Raw genomic sequence first — 18316 nt, forward strand, 5'->3', positions numbered from 1 at the left:
CTGCGGCCACCACCTCCACGTGATCGTTTCCACGCGTGTCGTTTCGGGAAGTGCTCCATAGAAGCGGGAAACCTGGCTGGACCGCCGGGCACCGTCCTTTTCTGCGGCCACCAGATGCCTGTAGTTTCCTATCGTCCCAGTAGGTGGCGCACGGCGGTGCGACTCGATTCTGGGCCACGGAGAGGCTTCACCCACACCAGGCGTGTTCCTGGCCAGAATAACCCAGTTTAGCAATAAAATGAGACCGTTAGTATGCAAAACTTGTTATTTATTTATTAAAAAAAAAAAAAACCTTGGGCATGTTTCTGTTTGATTTCCTGAAAAGCCCTGCCAACAATGCTCTTAGTCCTTTACATGTTTACCTGGTCACGTGGGTGATAAAAGAAAATCCTATAGCCAGGATGGAAAATTAGGAATACAGACGCAGAGAAATTATCTCTATAATCCAACATCAGAACTGGTTGCATAGACAAGTTTACAGGGAGTTTTGAAACGAGGGGCCTGCTCTCACGACCAGTATATTACATTTCTACTTCCTGTTGCAGATTACGCGCATAAATGCACCATAAAAACTGGCAGATCAACCCAGGTTCACGCGCACATTTTAGATTAAAAAACAGTAGTGGGAAGTTAATCTGGGTCACTCCCTTTGACTCTCAGTGCTGTTGCTTGGCACTGGGGCCCTCTGGTACCCGTTACCTGTAATGTGGGTCAGTAGTCCACTTTGTCGTAAATAAAGCACATTAAATGCCTTCCGGAAAACACATGGATTCAGGAACAACAGGTAAGACATTTTGTTTATTTGGATATCTTTTAAGCAGATAGTATGACATCATTTGTGTCTGAATTTTTGGCCAGCAGAGGTTAAAACTGGCTTTCAGTTTTCATTCTTTTTTTTTTTTTTTTTTGTATTTATGTTAACATTTAGCAAAAGTTGGAGCAATTGTAATGACTACACAGCTACTTGGAGGGCACAGCTACTTGGAGGGTAAGTCATTACAGAATTATCCCCCATTAATAAACTGCTGCTAAGTCGCTTCAGTTGTGTCCGACTCTGTGCAACCCCATAGACGGCAGCCCACCAGGCGCCCCCATCCCTGGGATTTTCCAGGCAAGAACACTGGAGTGCGTTGCCACCCCATCATGGACTGCAGCCTACCAAGCTCCTCCGTCCATGGTAGTTTCCAGGCAAGAGTACTGGAGTGGGGTGCCAATGCCTTTTCCGATTAATAAACTACTACCTCTCAAAAAATAAAATGGTTCTGGAACACCAGACTCTGATTTTTCTAAAGCAGGCAAAAGCAAGCAACAAACTCCATTAATTCCTGCACAAATATGTTTTACACAAGGGCAGGGGTCATTCAGGGGAGGGGTCCCAGTGCCCACCATATGGTATAAACTGTGCTATTCATATGGGGAACAGTTAATACTAGTCCCCTCTTCAAACTACAAGCCCAACACACATGGAACCATGTTTCAGGGCCTGTGAATGAGTTAGCTCAAGAAACTCTTTCTTTCCCCCCTTTCCCCTTCCTCTGAGAGGCCCTGGATCAAAGTCATCAGCAAATTGGAGTGAGTTTCTGTGACAGGCCCTGGGACCTTGGGTGGAGATGAACAGAACAAGAGGATAACTGGTGATGATTTCTGTGACCAAGTACTACCATTAAAAAGCTTCTAGTCACACAAAAGTGACCCTATATGACAGTGGCAACCTTAATGTCAAACCATGCATAATTTGATGGTTGTTTTTCTCTGCTGCCTTTTAAAATCTTGGGCCCCTATAAATATCATGGCAGGTCTGAAAATGAATATAATTTAGTCTACAAAGTGTATGGGATGACGTTACTAATCACTGTCCTATATTCAGAAAGTAATTTCCTGAATCGAGGTAGGAATTTTAGCATATGTGTGCAGACAAGCATTTTACGACTAAGGAACAGCTTGTTTAAGAATAGGAGATGAACCCAAGACTTGTTGATCATAATTGAAACTGGCTGTTCTAAGGATTTCAGGAGAATAAAGATATTTATCCTTAAATGACGATAAATCCTAGCAAAGGAAAGGGTTCCAGACACACCAAGTATTTGGACTTCTCTAAATCTTTAGAATTCTCTAAATCTAAATCTAACCCTGGCAGAGCTTCCATAGAGATTGAATCTGAGAAGTCCCCATACGGTTCAGCTTGTGCTGCTTAGCAGGGAGTCTTGAGCTCTAAGCCTACCCAATCTCGTAATTCTAGTTTTAGACAAAGAATATGGACAAGAAAGCAACAAAGTTACATTTCCTACGTTGTATTCTCCCCCTATCGCAAGGAACAACCATGCCTCACAATGCCTTTAATAATTTCCTGACACGTGTCAGTTTCTACTAGCTCGCGGCCACCTCCTTCCCCAAAGTGGCTCCTGAGATGCTACCCAAATATCCCAAGGAGAAAGAAAAATAGAAGATGATGTGGGAGAGGAAAGGGAACCTTGTACGGAGGAGAAAATGTGAAGCCAGGCAATCAATATTTACCCTCAGAAGAAGGGTGTGTGTGTGTGTGTGTGTGTGTGTGTGCGCGCGCACACACGCGCGCCAGCATGGGTGCACCGGCTGAATGTTAGCCAAGGAGCAGGGCGAGGGCCTCGAAAGTCGCCCTGTGCGAGGAGCTGTTGATTGTTTTCTGGTTGAGAGAAGAGGTGATGATAAGGCTGGGATACAGTGCGCGCCGGCCGGGCAGAGCGGCAGCTGTATGCTAATACTCGCAGAAACCAGCCTCCGCGTCCCCCATTAAAGCAGGCGGCCAGGAGGCCACACATCACTGAACAAATAGGCTCTCTCTAGACAAATAAAATAACACACGTTGGCCTGTGGGGAGGGGTGGGGGGGTGGAGAGCCAGAGGGGGTGAGGAGCGGGAGGAGAGGAAGGAAGGGGGAGAGAGGGGGGCGCCGAGGAGAGGGGTGGACGGAGAGAGAGGGGAGGGGAGACCGGGAGGGAGACCAGGAAGAGGAAAGCGAGGGACTGTCCGAGGGGGAGAGGGTCAGAGGTGGGCGAGACTCCACGGAGCAGAGAGACGGGGTGGCGTGGGGGGGTGAAAGATGCGAAGAGAGGAGAGGTGGGACGGGCTGGGACGGGGTGGGCAGAGAAGGGCTGGGGAGAAAGAGAAGGGGCGGCAGGGGAGGAGGGGAGGAGAGGAGGAGGCCCAAGGAGAGCAGAGGAGGAACGCGGACACCCAACCCAAGAGCCAAGCAGGGACAGGGGCCCCGAGGCCCAGACGGACGGCGCGCCCCGCCAGCCCCCAGGCGCCTGGCTGTCCCTCCGTCCCCACCCCTGGGCGGGCGAGGACAGGGAACTGTCGGAGCCGCCGGGCCTTTCTGGTCGGTTTTGCTGGAACTTTGTCGCCGCCTTATCCGAGTCAGGGGAGCCGGGCTTCCCCTCATCGGGGAGGGTGGGGGGAGCAGCCCCTGCGCGCCCCGCACTCGCTGCCCTCCCAGCTCTCCCCGGGCCTCGTCCTCTCCGTCTGACTTTCCCACACTTCTGGGCGTCGCTGCGCCCGCCTTGGGTACCATCACCCTTCCAAGTCGCCCAGGCGGGGCCCGTCCGGCCCTTCCTCCCCCTTCCTCCCCCCCCTCCCGGCCGCGACAGTCCCACCCGAGGCGAAAACAAACAGCCCCCGAGGGCACTTCAAGGGAGCGTGCGGTGGCCCGACGGCACACTCGACAGGATGAAAGGGGCGGCCGACCACCACCCCGTGGGCCCCGGGCGAATAATGGGCGCGCGGCAGATTGCCGGGGGCACTTGAAACTCGAGGGGAGGGAACTGCCGGAGCGAGGTCCCTCCCCGAGCCCGGCGGACGGCGCAGCCTCGCGGCTTCGCCCTCGTTCGCCCTCTTTCATGCGCTCTCCTTTTGTGTGGAATTATTTAAACGGGAGATCCGTGGCAGCTTTATGCTAATGTGCCGAACAAAGGCGACGGCCAGCGGGCGGGGGGCCCCCGGAAGGTGCCCGGAGGCCGGAGCGGGCTGGGCTGGGCGGCGGCGGGCTGCGCGTGGCTCTCGCGTGCCCCAGGGGCCCAACACGCCTGGCCCTCATTCCTGCAAATACAAAGAGTCTCCCGCTCGGGCCGGTGAGCGCGGCACATGGGGGTGCGCGGGTCCCTCCGGGACTTGACGGCTGGCTCCGCAGCGGGAACGCGCGATCCAGGTCGGGCCGCGGCTCGCGGACCTGGAGGGCCTCTGCGAATCCGGCAGAGGTGTCCGCAGCCGACCCGAGATGGCGCTCGGGGGCGCCGATCGCTTCCCTCTCGCGCCTCCGGGGCCTCCCCAAACACACCCCGGAGACAGACTTCCTTTCTGGCCTCTTAGGGGCTGCATGAACCCAGGAACATCCCAAGGGGCAATTCGTGGGCCGAAATTCCACGCTTTAGCGCTTGGCTCCAAGCTTTGGGCTTCTAGCAACTCCCTGGGGCTAACTCCTGGTCACAGTGAACCCCAGTGCCTTCCCCGACGGCAACCTAGGGCTCCAGGACAGGAGAGTCGGAGCAGCCGTGGCCTCCAGCTCTGCAGCGGTCAGAGGAAGTACTCACCCCATCAAGGAGAGAGGCGAAGAGGCCTCCCGGTTTTTCCTCAGCACTGGCCAGGACCACACAGGAAGGGAGTCGCTTGGGGCTTAGGAAGGACAGTACCCTGCCTGGGATCCCTTTTCTTGCCTTCCCCCGTGGAACTCCCCTGGAAGGGGCAGGTCAGTGCTCAGTGGGTCCCCAACCCAGCTCCACGAGTCCCCTATCCGGAATCGCAGTGCGCAGAGGCCCACCGCCTCAGCGCAGCGTGGTGGCGCTTTCCTCTTCCAAAAGGAAGGCAAATATCTCGACTCGCTGGCCACCTGCCCGCGGGCGCGCAGATTCCGAGAAACAAAATCACGCAGAAGACAGAAACCCAAGACCGGGTGCGAGGTGCATGTCCTTGGACGGTGCTCGTGTGTGCCGTGAGCGAAACCTAGTTCTTTCCCAGCCCTGGGTTGTGAAATCAGTTTCTAATACTCGGACCTTTCAAGTTTACATTTGTTTTGACTGTACCTGTCTGAAAGCAGATTTCATTTTCTCTGGCAAGACTAGAAACCACAAATAAAGAAAAAGAAACGGATCCATTGAATCTCAGTATTTCATTAGTGTTCAATAGATTCTCTTAGCTTAATTCAGAGCCCTGTTGAATTCGCTGCATTCAGACAGGGGTTTTGTTTTGTTTTTGCACACACGCACACCCACCCCCTCCCTCTTCAGAATTATGGGTGTTGTTATTTTTTAAAGGATTCTCAAGGTGACTAACTCTCTCTGTTATCTGTTGAATGAAAAGAGTGTTACACATGCAAGACCAAATACCCGGCCATCAGTAGGGGATGCCGGCGGGCAGGGCCCCCCGCCCTATTATTGGACAATCCAGATGGGATTCGTGATTAGAAAATAAAATTGGCCAGAGCTGTCCCGGAATCCCTTTCCCATTTCTAATTTCATCAGCAGTATTAATCAGCACTCAAAAGAGCAAAGAAATAACATCAGTTACTTTTAGACTGAAACACACATATATTTTAAATAATCATTTTAGAATTTCTAACTTTTTCCAGGACTACTTTCATCGTAGTTAGCATTTTTTAAAATGAGGGTGAAAGCTTTCAAAATATACTGCATTATATTCTATTTTCAGTGTATAAGTCTTTTTAAAAAAAAATCACAGACACAAAATCACCAAATATTTTCCCCTTGATTAATCAACTTGATTAACCCCTTAACTAACTCTAACAACTGTCCCCATTACAACTTATTACTCATGTGGACTCAAAGAAAAAAAATCTTTCATTTCCACGCCAGGGTATTTTCAGAGGGAAAATCCAAAACAATTAAATACCTTCAGTGGAATCAAACGTAAGCAAAATTCAGCAAAATCTGAGTGTACAGAGCTTTGCAGAAAAGTGCCCATTTCCTTGTCTTTCAATAAAGTGACATTTTCTTCACAACATATGACATTTTCTGTGGCTTGGCAATTTGTTCCCTAGTGATGGGCGATCAGGGCCACTACCCACTCTTGGGGTTCTGACCCCTCCACTCCCGGAGATTCTGCTTTTGTGTTTCCTTGGGGCTGGGTTAGGGCTGGGGCTGGGAAGAGCTTAGAGGAACGGCGTGGTAGGGGTGGGGGGAAGATTTTCACTGTTGTTTTTTCCTGGTGGCTCGGTTGGAAGGGTGGGGGGCGGTGGGGGGCGGTGGGGGGCGGTGGGGGGCGGTGGGGGGCGGTGGGGGGCGGAGGCGGTCGGTCCTCTCCGAGGCCACAGCCTGCCTCAGAGGACAGATTGCCCCCCTCTCCCCCCCAACCCCCCCCCCCCCGGCCGGCAGCACGCGCCTCTTTTGAGTCCAGATTGGCCGAGACCGGCGCTCAATAGCGGGAGGTTAATTTCCTTCACAAAGGTGAAGGGGGCACGGCTCCGGGGGGCCCCGCGCCCAGACAGGCGGCCCCTTTATTCCGCTGCGCCTTGATTGGAGCCCTTGATTTAGCATCTGATGTCAACCAGCAGACAAAATGCCCGCTCCGAATGAAAATGCATGAGGCCGCGCAAGAAGAGCGGAAACCAACTTCACTAGAGCGCGCGCGGCTGGCCGCGCGTTTCGGGCTTTGGCCAACGCCACTTCGAATCGACCCAGCCCTGGGCGAGGCGGAGGTTCCCAGTAGCTTGGACCGGACCGTTCCAACGATGCCAATCCCGGAGCTTCCGAGAACTTAACAACAAAAAAAGTTCAGAAATTCAAGGGTTTTTTTGGAACCCAGACTGCTGTTTCCCCCATCCAACGCTGTGTCTGCAGGCGACTGAAGAAGTGCAGAGCCAACTGTTTCTCAAACTCGAGAGAAACCTTCCTGAGACCCTTGGGCGCGGTGGCTGCAGACATCGCCCTCGGCTGCAGCTAGCAGGCCAGACCCTCCACCCAAACTTGAAACTCCAGGGTCCCGTTTCCGCTTAAATCCTGGGTCCCCGCGGCCCATCAGTCCCAGGCCCGGGCGGGGTTCTGGGCGACTCCTGCTTGGCAGTTATTTTTGATTCCCGATTATTTCCCAATACCAGGAGGAGTTCCAGCGCCTCCCCCAACCCCTCTCCCGCCCCAGCAGCCGCGGTCGGATCTCCCCCGCCCCTGCCCACCGCCGCCCCTACCCAATCAGCGCGCACAACTTCCCCCTCCGCTCCGGCTCGCGGATTGAACCCTCCTGACATATTTGGGGCCATTCTTCTCCTTTGTTGCTATTTTGCTCGCGACCCGCGGGTAATCCCCGCGCGGGAGGAGGGGGGCGAGCATTGTCGTGCTGATGGACGGGCCCATTTGGCGGCTCCGAGCCCCCCGGAGGAGAGACACAAAGCCCAGGCACGTGCGCCTCCGCATAGAGGAGCAGCAGACCGTGAAGGGAGGCGGGGCCGGGCGTGTGCCGGGGCCGGGCGGGGCGGCGGCGCCGGGCGGGGCGGCCGAGAGGCGCGCGCGGGGGCCTTGCGCCCTCAGGTACATCTGCCGCACCTACCGGGCGACCCCCGAGTCCCGGGCCCCTTTTGGCCGCCGCGTCGCCCTCCCACCCGACCGGGTGGAGGAGCTGCGGGCGCGCTGATTGGCTCCGGGGGAAGCGGGAGGCGAGAACAATGGCCCCCTCCCCCAGTTAAAAGGGAGCGGCTCCCGGGCCCGGGGACAGGGACGCGCGTGCAGGGCGCAAAGGCGGGCCGAGCTGCCGCCGGCGCCACGCGAGTCCCGCCGCCGCCGCCGCGCCCGGGCCATGCGCCGGGGACACTGAGGGCCTCCGGGGCCGAGCGCGGAGGTGGGACCGAGCCAGCCCCTCGCCCTCACCCTCGCGCCGCGCCAACATGCCCCGCGGCTTCCTGGTGAAGCGCAGCAAGAAGTCCACGCCGGTATCCTACCGGATCCGCGGCGGCGAGGACGGCGATCGCGCGCTGCTGCTCTTGCCGGGCTGCGGGGGCGCCCGCGCCTCCCCCCCGGCGCCCGGCCCGGGGCCGGGGCCAGGCCCGCTGCAGCCGCCGCCGCCGACCGAGCGCGCCCATGCGGCGCTCGCCGCCGCGCTCTCCTGCACGCCGGGCCCGCCGCCACCCACGCCGGGGCTGCGGGCTGCGCACTTCGGCAACCCCGAGGCCGCGCACCCGGCGCCGCTCTACAGCCCCACGCGGCCCGTGAGCCGCGAGCACGAAAAGCACAAGTACTTCGAGCGCAGCTTCAACCTCGGCTCGCCCGTCTCGGCCGAGTCCTTCCCCACGCCCGCCGCGCTGCTCGTGGGTGGCGGCGGCGGCGGGGCCAACGGCGCCGGAGGTGGTGGCACCTGCAGCGGCGACCCGCTGCTCTTTGCGCCCGCCGAGCTCAAGATGGGCACGGCTTTCTCGGTGGGGGCCGAGGCGGCCCGCGGCCCGGGGCCTGGTCCCCCACTGCCCCCCGCCGCCGCCTTGCGGCCCCCGGGCAAGCGGCCTTCACCCCCCGCCGCGGCCGCCGCCGCCGCAGAGCCGCCCGCCAAGGTAGCCAAGGCCCCGGGTTCCAAGAAGCCCAAAGCCATCCGCAAGCTGCACTTCGAGGACGAGGTGACCACGTCGCCCGTGCTGGGGCTCAAGATCAAGGAGGGTCCGGTGGAGACGCCGCGAGGCCGCGCGGGGGGTGCGGCGCGGCCGCTGGGCGAGTTCATCTGCCAGCTCTGCAAAGAGGAGTACGCCGACCCCTTCGCGCTGGCGCAGCACAAGTGCTCGCGGATCGTGCGCGTGGAGTACCGCTGCCCCGAGTGCGCCAAGGTCTTCAGCTGCCCGGCCAACCTGGCCTCGCACCGCCGCTGGCACAAACCGCGGCCTGCACCCGCCGCCGCCCGCGCCTGCGAGCCCGAAACTCCTGCCCGGGCGGAGGCGCGGGAGGCGACGGGCGGCGGTAGCAGCGACCGCGACACGCCGAGCCCGGGCGGCGTGTCCGAATCGGGCTCCGAGGACGGGCTCTACGAGTGCCACCACTGCGCTAAGAAGTTCCGCCGCCAGGCCTATCTGCGCAAGCACCTGCTGGCGCACCACCAGGCGCTGCAGGCCAAGGGCGCGCCGCCGCCCGCGCCCCCGGCCGAGGACCTACTGGCCTTGTACCCCGGGCCCGACGAGAAGGTGCCCCAGGAGGCGGCCGGCGACGGCGAGGCGGCTGGCGTGCTGGGCCTGAGTGCGTCCGCCGAGTGCCACCTGTGCCCGGTGTGCGGGGAGACGTTCCCCAGCAAGGGCGCCCAGGAGCGCCACCTGCGCCTGCTGCACGCCGCCCAGGTGTTCCCCTGCAAGTACTGCCCGGCCACCTTCTACAGCTCGCCCGGCCTCACGAGGCACATCAACAAGTGCCACCCTTCCGAGAACAGACAGGTGATCCTCCTGCAGGTGCCCGTGCGTCCGGCCTGCTAGAGCGCGCCCTCCACCCCGGCCCCCTGAACCGTGCCTTCGCTTGGAGACCCACGGAGAGAGCGCGCTCCGACCCCGCGCCCGCTCCAGGGCCGCCCACCCCCGGTGAAAGTGTGGTCTCCGCTTCTCTCGGTGTGGCGTGACGGTAACCCCATCCTCTCGTTGTGACTCCTTTTGGACGCCCCCCCCCCCTTTGCGTTGTGTCCCCTTCTTCCCCCCACCATGGCGCAACAGGAGCCAATCTCTTTTTGTACAAGGGAGAAAAGCTGTACGCGTTTGTCTCGTGGTTGGAAGCCTCCCCTTGGAGGGGAGTTGTTTTTCTTGCTAGTATTTCGCTGTGTTCATGGTCTAGAAATGCGGTTTGCTCTCGCCTACCAATCTCTGCTCTCTATGTATGTAGCCTACGGGTTGTTTTGGGTGAATCTTGAGGAATAAATGCCTTTATATTTCACAGGCTGTAAATTGAACTCCCCACATGATTAGCTTTATTATGGCTTGTGAACTGCTGGAGTCTGGCTTTACCTTTTTGTATGTGAACAAATCAAATTGCTTAAAAAAAGAGTTTTCTTTAGTCTAGCCACAAATGCCTTGAACGTTGTCTGTTTGGGATTGTTTTTAGGGGGGAGGGATGGGAATTTTCAGAAGATGCTGTAGAAACTGCCTCAGTGTTTTCACATAAGTCTTTTCAGTTTGATCATCTTTGTTGAGGTAGGACTATATGAGTTCCCTCTAAATGTATATGTTGATTTATGAGTAATTGTTATTTATTCTTTATTTATTTATATTAATTATGAAGATTATGATATTGTTTGATTGCATATTTTTTGGTGCGCTTCCCCCCTTCCCCCGCCACTTTTGACATTTCACTGTGCATTTTAGAAGAGAGCCTTTTTCTAAAGGGATCTGTTAAAAGTTTTAACTTTTATACCTATCTGAGCGAATTACAGACAACCTACCATTTTATTCTGCTTGGAGCCCCTCCCCCCTGGGGCCCTGGTACAACCGACAGCTCTTACTTTTAAATGCAATCTCTTTTCTACGTACATTATTTTCTTAATTGTTAGCTATTTATAGAAAGCTTCAATAGAACTGTTTCAACTGTATAACTATTTACTATTCAAATAAAATATTTTCAAAGTCAAAGTAAGGTGGACTTATTTCTGCATCCTGTGGTTTCAACAAGGATTTAAAACAGAGCTTCCAATGATTTCTTCAATGTATGCCTGTTGTTTATTAAGAAAAAAAATCCCACCACCATCACTGGAATCGTGGATTTTTAGAGATGAACCTGAGCTGCTGAATTCTGCCCTTCTGGCAGTTCTGGGGTGTAGGCTCAAAACAGACTGGAGTCAGAGGCTTTTTAGGGGTCCTTAGGAATGTACTGGAAGGTAGAGTTAGATGGGAGGCTGTGCAAATCTTTTTCAGAGACACCTAGATAAATGTTCACAAGACTCTATCCTTTTAACCAAGGGGATATTAGAACACCACCTTAATTTAGCAAATCCTCATTTCCTGACAATTTGAGGCTCAGTGTAATTCCTTAGATAAAGATGGGTAAGTTTTGATCCTTAACTATCAACCAGGATAAAGTAGGAATGATTTTATGGTTAAATTTCCAAAGTAAGGGACACAGACCAACTCCTGTTTGGGTGTACCAGAAGTTAAGCAACTGAGTTTAAGGATTCAGAAATAATTTTCCAATCAGGTAAGCAGTCCATTTTTGGGGGGAAAAAACCTGGAGCACCATCTGTTTGGGGGTATTAAATTTAATAATGGTAATTACAGTGTTTTCCGTTATGTGTCACAAAGCCCTTCGAAGAACAACCCTGATGTTCACCAGTGAATATTTGGAGTTGTTTTTCTCCACCTTTGAAACACTCGATTATGGAGCTGTGCTAACCATCACAGTTGTACATTCCCTGTGGCCCACTAAATCTAAGATTTTGCCCAGCAAAGGGATTTTAGAAATCCATACAGTTGAAGCTCCATTTCCAAAAGGTGTAGCTGGCATGATGGTGGGAAGGGCAACACGTGAGAAACTTGGAAGGAAAATGTGGCAAAAGAGATGACTTTCAGATTTTGAGCCTAAAGTTTTTTGTGGGGAAAGGTATACTGACAGTCTCAGCTGTCAGGACCTTCGAGTACTCCTCTCTTTGGGAGGGTCTTAAAGCAGACTCAGGAACAATGGAGGAGCAGCCAGCACAGGTGAGTTGCCTCGGGGACAAACTGCCCCTCTTTTTATTATTATTATTTTTTATTATTATTTACCAGTTTGGAAAATACTGGAAGACCAAAGCTCTATACAGCCCAACATGAAAGCACTGGGACAAAGCTGTGTTAATAACCTCCTGAAAACTTGGAATGAAACAAAGAAACCTTCAAATTTGTGGCCTGATAATTGCTCCCTTGAAGCAACAATAGGAGATTTTTAAAATGTTCCCTCTGAATTTATACCTCACAATAAAAGACCCAGCACCTTGAGGGTCAGTGTACGGTCCATGCCAATACAAATTTTCCTTAAAAACCTGGTGGTTGGCCTGCAGGTATGACATTGTGGCATCTGTGTTTGGCTCGCCTTTCTTTTCCATAATCATAAAAGCATAAACCCTAAGGCCCATCTTCAGAAAAATTTGACTTGGTGGTTTGCAAATGTGCTCCTTCATCCCTTGTGGAAATTCATTTTGACTGACCAAGGAGACCTTTTCTAAAACAGAAACCAAATTTCATCTTGAAATATGCTAGGAAATCGCACAGTGAATTTCATCTCTGTGAGATATTCTGTGAAATCGCATACTGAAGGCAGTACTCTGAAGTTGACTAAACAGCGCAGAGAGATAGAAAACCGTGGTCACTTTGTTTCACAGTAATGCAACGTGAGTTAGTAGAATGTTCCACAGGCAGGAAATCAGATTGCCTGTCTCTTCATTCCTCCCTGGATAATAAGTTCCCAAGGGCTCCTATTATAAAATGCCAAGTGGAAATGCACCCACCTTCCTTATAAGTGTGCAAAGGGCCCGGAGGGCATCTTCTGTACGGAAGGCTGCTCCACGCCCACCAGTGGGAACCGGCTGCGAAGGAACTCAAGACAGTTTAGCCTGGGGAGGCGGGCGCCGGGCAGGGGGGCGGCCGTTAGGAGGCGGGCCGCCGCTGGGGGCGCTGTTCCTTCCCTGTAGCGCCATGGCCTGAAGGTGATGCCCGGGCCCTCTGGCTTCACTCTGGGTACCACTCGCGGAGGCAGCTGCTCCAGGGTCACTTGGAAGCGCGTGGAGCCAGGCCAGAGGCTCCACAGCTGCGCCCTATGACAGCGTCATGGCGCTGAGCAGAACAAGGCTGGAGGCCGGGTGGACTCTGGGCCCTCAGTGGCACCTAGGGGTATAGTGGGGTGCCCTGCAGACACCTGGGGGCACGAGTTGGGCCAGCACCCACAGTCACCGGGCACCTGTGGCCCAGAGCGTCTGCACCCAGAGGCGGCTGGCCCAGGGGTCCTCTATGAACCACCATTGTTTTGCTGCAGGCTCGCCGGGGTAGCCCCTACTCCCAACCGGCCACCCCTCCATCCCCTTGCACTTCATTCCACAGCTGAACACCATGTCTGCGAGACATAGGAAGCAGAAGAATCTTTTGACAGTCTTCTATAACATCCTAGAAATTCCTCACCCACCCAATATCTTGTGGATGCGAAAGGTCGAGAAGTGGCTTGGGCTCCAGGGCATCCAACAGGCCCGTGTCCTCATCTTTAAACTGGAGGGAATGGACTTTGGGAGACCCAGTGAGATACTGGGGAGGACTTCGTGGGCTGAAAGGTGAAGGACAGTAAGGGTCCTAGGGGGAGCGGGTGGGAGAAAAGCTCCATCCGGGGAGTGTGTCTTGTGACCTTAGGACTAGTTATGAATCCGCTGGCCTGTGGTAGCAGGCTTTGACCCAAACTTGCTGTCTTTCTGCAGAAAGGATGTTTTGTCTTATGGGAAAAATTTTCTGGCAAATCCTAGTGTATGACCCTAGTGTATGGGGCCACTTAGATGGTCACCTACACACACTGTGTGTGTGTGTGTGTGTGTGTGTGTGCACGCACACCACCCAGGTAGCCTGTTTCAGGCTAGGTTAAGTTACAGTCTTTTAGTGGCTAGGCTAGAGAAAGTTGTGTGTTTGCCTGTTAAAAGCCATGCTGCAGGGTTTAGAGAAGACCAATCAGGAAACCGAGTTGCAGAGAAAGACCTGAAAGATGGCAGAACACACTAGAGCGAGATCAGCTGAGCAGCACCTCACTAGGATTTGGTTCCGTTTAACTCCCAAGGTGGTGCCAGGGCTTGGAGTAAAATATGGTGGTCCAAAGACACTTAGGATTCTGATCCTAAATTCTGGAAACATCCGAATCATGTTGTGTCAATATAACCTGAAAGGAAGAGCCCAAGGATCTCACTGGGGAGAGAGAGAGAGCCATTTCCTATTTCAGGGGATCTTTCCGACCCAGGGATCGAACCCAGGAATCTTGCATCTCCTGCCTTAGCAGGCGGTTTCTTGACCACTAGTGCCACCTGGGAAGCCCCAGTGAAGAAACTTAGTGTGATTTTACGGCCAACCTGCAGCATCAAATGACTCATACCCATGGGGAAAGGCTGGAACACTTACTGTAACATGAGTGTTGTAACATGGCGACCGGCTCTGTCAGGCCTGTCAGCATCACAGAGAGCACCTCAGATGTGAGGCCTGGTCACAGGTTCCCAAGAATGTCTCTGCCTGGTGGCCCTAGGAGAAAGAACTAGTCCCAGATACCCAGAGGATAAGGCCATGCTCTGAAGGCCTGCTCCTAGCCCTGGCGCTTCCTCCCATTTGCTCACACCTTGGTCAACCAAGGCTCCCTGACGAGGCCAGCTACCTTCAGTCCACAGAAGGAAGGGGCCAGAGAAGGGAGTACCTACCTGCCCAAGGATTTCCAGGAAGGGGACATCTTTCTCTCGCCAGGAGAAACGGAACTCTTGCCTCCTTCTGAGGTTGCTAAGGAAACAACTAATTTCCAACAGATTCATCAGCATCTCCTTGTCTTATACAAACAGCCAGCTACAGGCTTTGGTGTCATCAAGGCAATTTCCCAGTCAAGAGGATTTTGTGAAGACAAACGTGTCCTGTTTCTCTGGTCGGTTAGGAGGAACTGTGGGGGAAATTATGACGAATTAGACTGGGTTTTGGGAGTGACAGAGCCCAGCGGGCGGTATTTTGGACTTTCCTGGTAAAGAGGAATTGCTTTCTCAGGGCTGGGTTAGAGGCATGCCTCGGCTTCCATGTCAACCACTCCTAGATAGTTCGGGGGCATCATTAAGGCCTCATACGCTTCTTAGAATCAAGGCACATTTTTGTGTATCTGACTCAGTTACCATATTTTCACTGACCCAAATACACACTCCTTTATCTCTTAAACCCCAGCTGTCATCATTGTCTACCAGGCACTTTTATTGTGGGCTTGTTCTGTTGCATCTGGAGAGTGGAATGTTGAGCGCAGGCAGGCTTCCTCTGGCAGCATCTATGGTGAGCAGATGGGCTGTAAGGGTAAACGTGTTCATATTCATCTTGTTTGAAGATTTCTAGACTGTGTGGTCTTCTGGTGGCATTTCCACACAAAGCATCAATACTGGTGCTTTTTCTTTAGCTCTTCACAAAAGCCCACACCACTGGAACAAGCTGGTCTTAGAATATTCTCCATTTTGAAGTGATACGTATAGAATGTTTACTGCCAGTCAGAGCACATTCAAGGGCTCGATTATTTATTTATTTGGCTGCCTTGGGTCTTAGTTGCAGAACGCAGGATCCTTTGTTGTGGTACGAGGGCTCTGGGGCATGAGGGCTCCATAGTTGCAGTTTGTGGGCTTAGTTGCTCTTCCGTATGTGCGATCTTAGTTCCCCAACAAGGGATCCAACCCAAGTCCCCTGCATTGCAAGGTGGATTCTTAACCACCAGGGAAGTCCACAAGGGCATGATCATTGACAGACAGTGTTTCACCTATGCCATGCACACACTGTGCAGCATCACCAGCATGGATAAAAAGATCATCCACACCGTTTGCATTCCTGAGTCACCTGTACTTCCTTCTCTCCATCCAGAATCCAGGTGTTCTGTCTTCCCTCTATTGGCTTGAACCAGTTGACTGAGCACTGCTCCAGGGAAACAGTAATGATGGGAACATCAGCCTGAATCCACTCCTCTCCTCCCTCATTCATCAAAGAAGGTCTTTGTATTTAAAGGCAACAGCTGCTCCATTTCTGTTGTCCAGGACTGGAGCCCCGATGCAATGTTCCTTCCCAAACGCCGCTGCCAGGTGACGGCCACCCCTGACAGTGACAGGATGTACAAAGTGAGCCAAGAGGCTCTTGTCTGTGGGATCTGATAGGAGGCAGAGGTGTTTAGGCACGGAAGGCTTCACAGGAGGTTCTTTCTACATGAGAAAAAAAATTAGGCTAGAATTTCCTCTGAGCACAAAGAACAGAAAAGCGTGGGGGAACTTGGACTTAAACACGTGTCGTGGAAAAGCTTAGTAACACCAATGGATAGAGGTCTTTTTCTACTTCTGTCTGTCCTATTTTATTACGTTAGATGAGTCTTCTAGAATATAGCTACAAAGAGATCATTATTAGAGGATGGGCAGAAACTGATAGGAACAAGGTACGTGAAAATGATGTAATTGAGGACTGCCAGGGATAAAAGGCGATGGACGAATCACCATCTCAGGGTGTCCAAACCTGAACAGAATCATGTCAGAGCAGATCAAATATTTTATACCACAAAGGAACACACTTTTTTTCACTCATCTCTTGAATAGAAGACCTTTATGGATTCTTTGAACAGTATTGTTTTCCTTGATATCTTCTTGAAGGTTTGCACATGAATATCTTGATAACTCACGCGCACATGTTCCATCACTCAGTCATGTCCATGACTTTCGTGACCCTATGGACTGTAGCCCAGCAGGCTCCTCTGTCCATGGGATTCTCCAGGCAAGAATACTGAGCGGGTTGCCACTTCTCTGGGGGATCTTCCCAACCCAGGGACTGAACCCATGTCTCTTCTGCCTCCTGCACTGGCAGGTGGATTCTTTGCCGCTAGGGCCGCCTGGGAAGCCCCATCCTGATAAATTACCAGATAAATTACAATTTGATATCATTTTACTGCAACACTTACATAATTAAGATTTCAGATTTGTATCCAAGAAAACTTTTTGCTTTGTTAACCACAGAGAAAAGCATGAACTTTGTATTTTCAAAATGTGAAAATTGAGGGATTTCCTGGTGGCTCAGAGGTAAAGAATCCACCTGCCAATGCAGGAGACACAAGGTCAAGCTCTGATCCAGGAAGATCCCACATGTCTCAGAGCAACTAAGCCCATGTGCCACAACTATTGAGCCTGTGCTCCAGGACCCGGGAGCCTCAACTACTGAAGCCCACAAGCCCCAGCACCTGTGCTTTGCCACAAGAGAAGCCGCTGCAATGAGAAGCCCTCCCATTGCAACTAGAGTAGTCCCTGATTGTGGCAATTAGAGGAAAGCCCACATGATGATAAAGCCATCACACCCAAAAATAAATAAATAAATGATTAAAATTATTTTTAAAAAGGAGAAAACATTGAAAAAAATGTGATAATTGATATTGAAGGGAACTCAGAAAATACTTTTCTTCACTGCCACAGTGGCTGCCATTTACCAAGTGAAATCACAATCTTTCAGTTGAATAGTAAAGAGATTGCTGTTTTCATAGGTAAAATGAAAAGTTTAATATCAACAAGCTTGCATGGTTCAACCCAACCACTTGTGGACTTCTGGTAACTATTAGCTTAATAACTTAATTAAAGAAGATAATTTTAATTCAGCATTGATCAGTTTTAAAATAATGTGAATTCAAAGCAACAAGGACCTTTCTGACAATTGCTGACCTCACTTAATTGTACAAATATTTGAGCATTGGGGGCATGTAGATCAATGTCCAGCAGGAAGAAGTCAGCTCTGTTTAGAAGTTTCCAACCTAAAATGTGACTTGTGGAAAACAGTATGGCAGTTCCTCAGAAAACTAATAATAAAATTACCATAAGATCCAGCAATCCCACTCCTGGGCATATATTTGGAAAAAAAAACCTGTAATTCAAAAAGATACATGCACCCTGATATTCACAGCAGCACTATTCACAACAGCTAGGACATGAAAACAACCTAGATGTCCATCGACAGGTAAATGGATAAAGAAGGTGTGGTGCATATACAGCAGTGCAGCGGGATGTTGCTCAGCCATTAGAAAGGACAAAACAATGCCATTCGCAGCAGCACGGACGGACCTGGATGTCATCACACTGCGTGAAATACGTCATAAAGAGAGGCAAATATCACGTGACATCACTTACACGTAGAATCTGAAATATGACACAAACAAACCCATGCAGGAAACAGAAACAGACTCACGGACATAGAGTCTTGCGCTTGCCGAAAGGGAGGGGCCGGGGGGAAGGATGGAGTGGGAGGTTAGCAGAGGTAGGCTTTTATATATAGAATGTATAAACAAAGATCCTACTGTATAGAGCACAGGGATCTATATTAAATGGGCTTCCCAGGTGGTGCTAGAGGTAAAGAACCCACCTGCCAATGCAGGAGACATAAGAGACACGGGTTCGATCCCTGGGTCAGGAAGATCCCCTACAGTAGAAAATGGCAACCCACTCCAGTATTCTCGCTTGGAAAATCCCAAGGATAGAGGAGTCTGGCAGGCTATAGTCCATTGGGTTGCAAAGAGTTGGACACAATTGAAGCAACTTAGCACTCATGTACACTATCATAGTAAATATCCTATGATAAAGCACAGTGGAAAAGAATACTTTAAAAAAATGTATATATATGTATAACTGACTCACTTTGCTGTACAGCA

The 18316-nt window shown here is 52.2% G+C and overlaps 1 protein-coding gene across 1 annotated transcript; it reads left to right on the forward strand.

The window, feature by feature from the left end:
* The first annotated feature begins 7863 nt into the window (after window positions 1-7863).
* On the forward strand, window positions 7864-9420 carry INSM1 (INSM transcriptional repressor 1). The gene has a single exon (XM_052651325.1). It carries the CDS (start codon window positions 7864-7866, stop codon window positions 9418-9420), a length of 1557 nt encoding a protein of 518 aa, XP_052507285.1.
* Window positions 9421-18316: the final 8896 nt, after the last annotated feature.

This window comes from Budorcas taxicolor, chromosome 13 (genome assembly GCF_023091745.1).
Source record: "Budorcas taxicolor isolate Tak-1 chromosome 13, Takin1.1, whole genome shotgun sequence".
In the NCBI taxonomy this organism is placed as follows: domain Eukaryota; kingdom Metazoa; phylum Chordata; class Mammalia; order Artiodactyla; family Bovidae; genus Budorcas; species Budorcas taxicolor.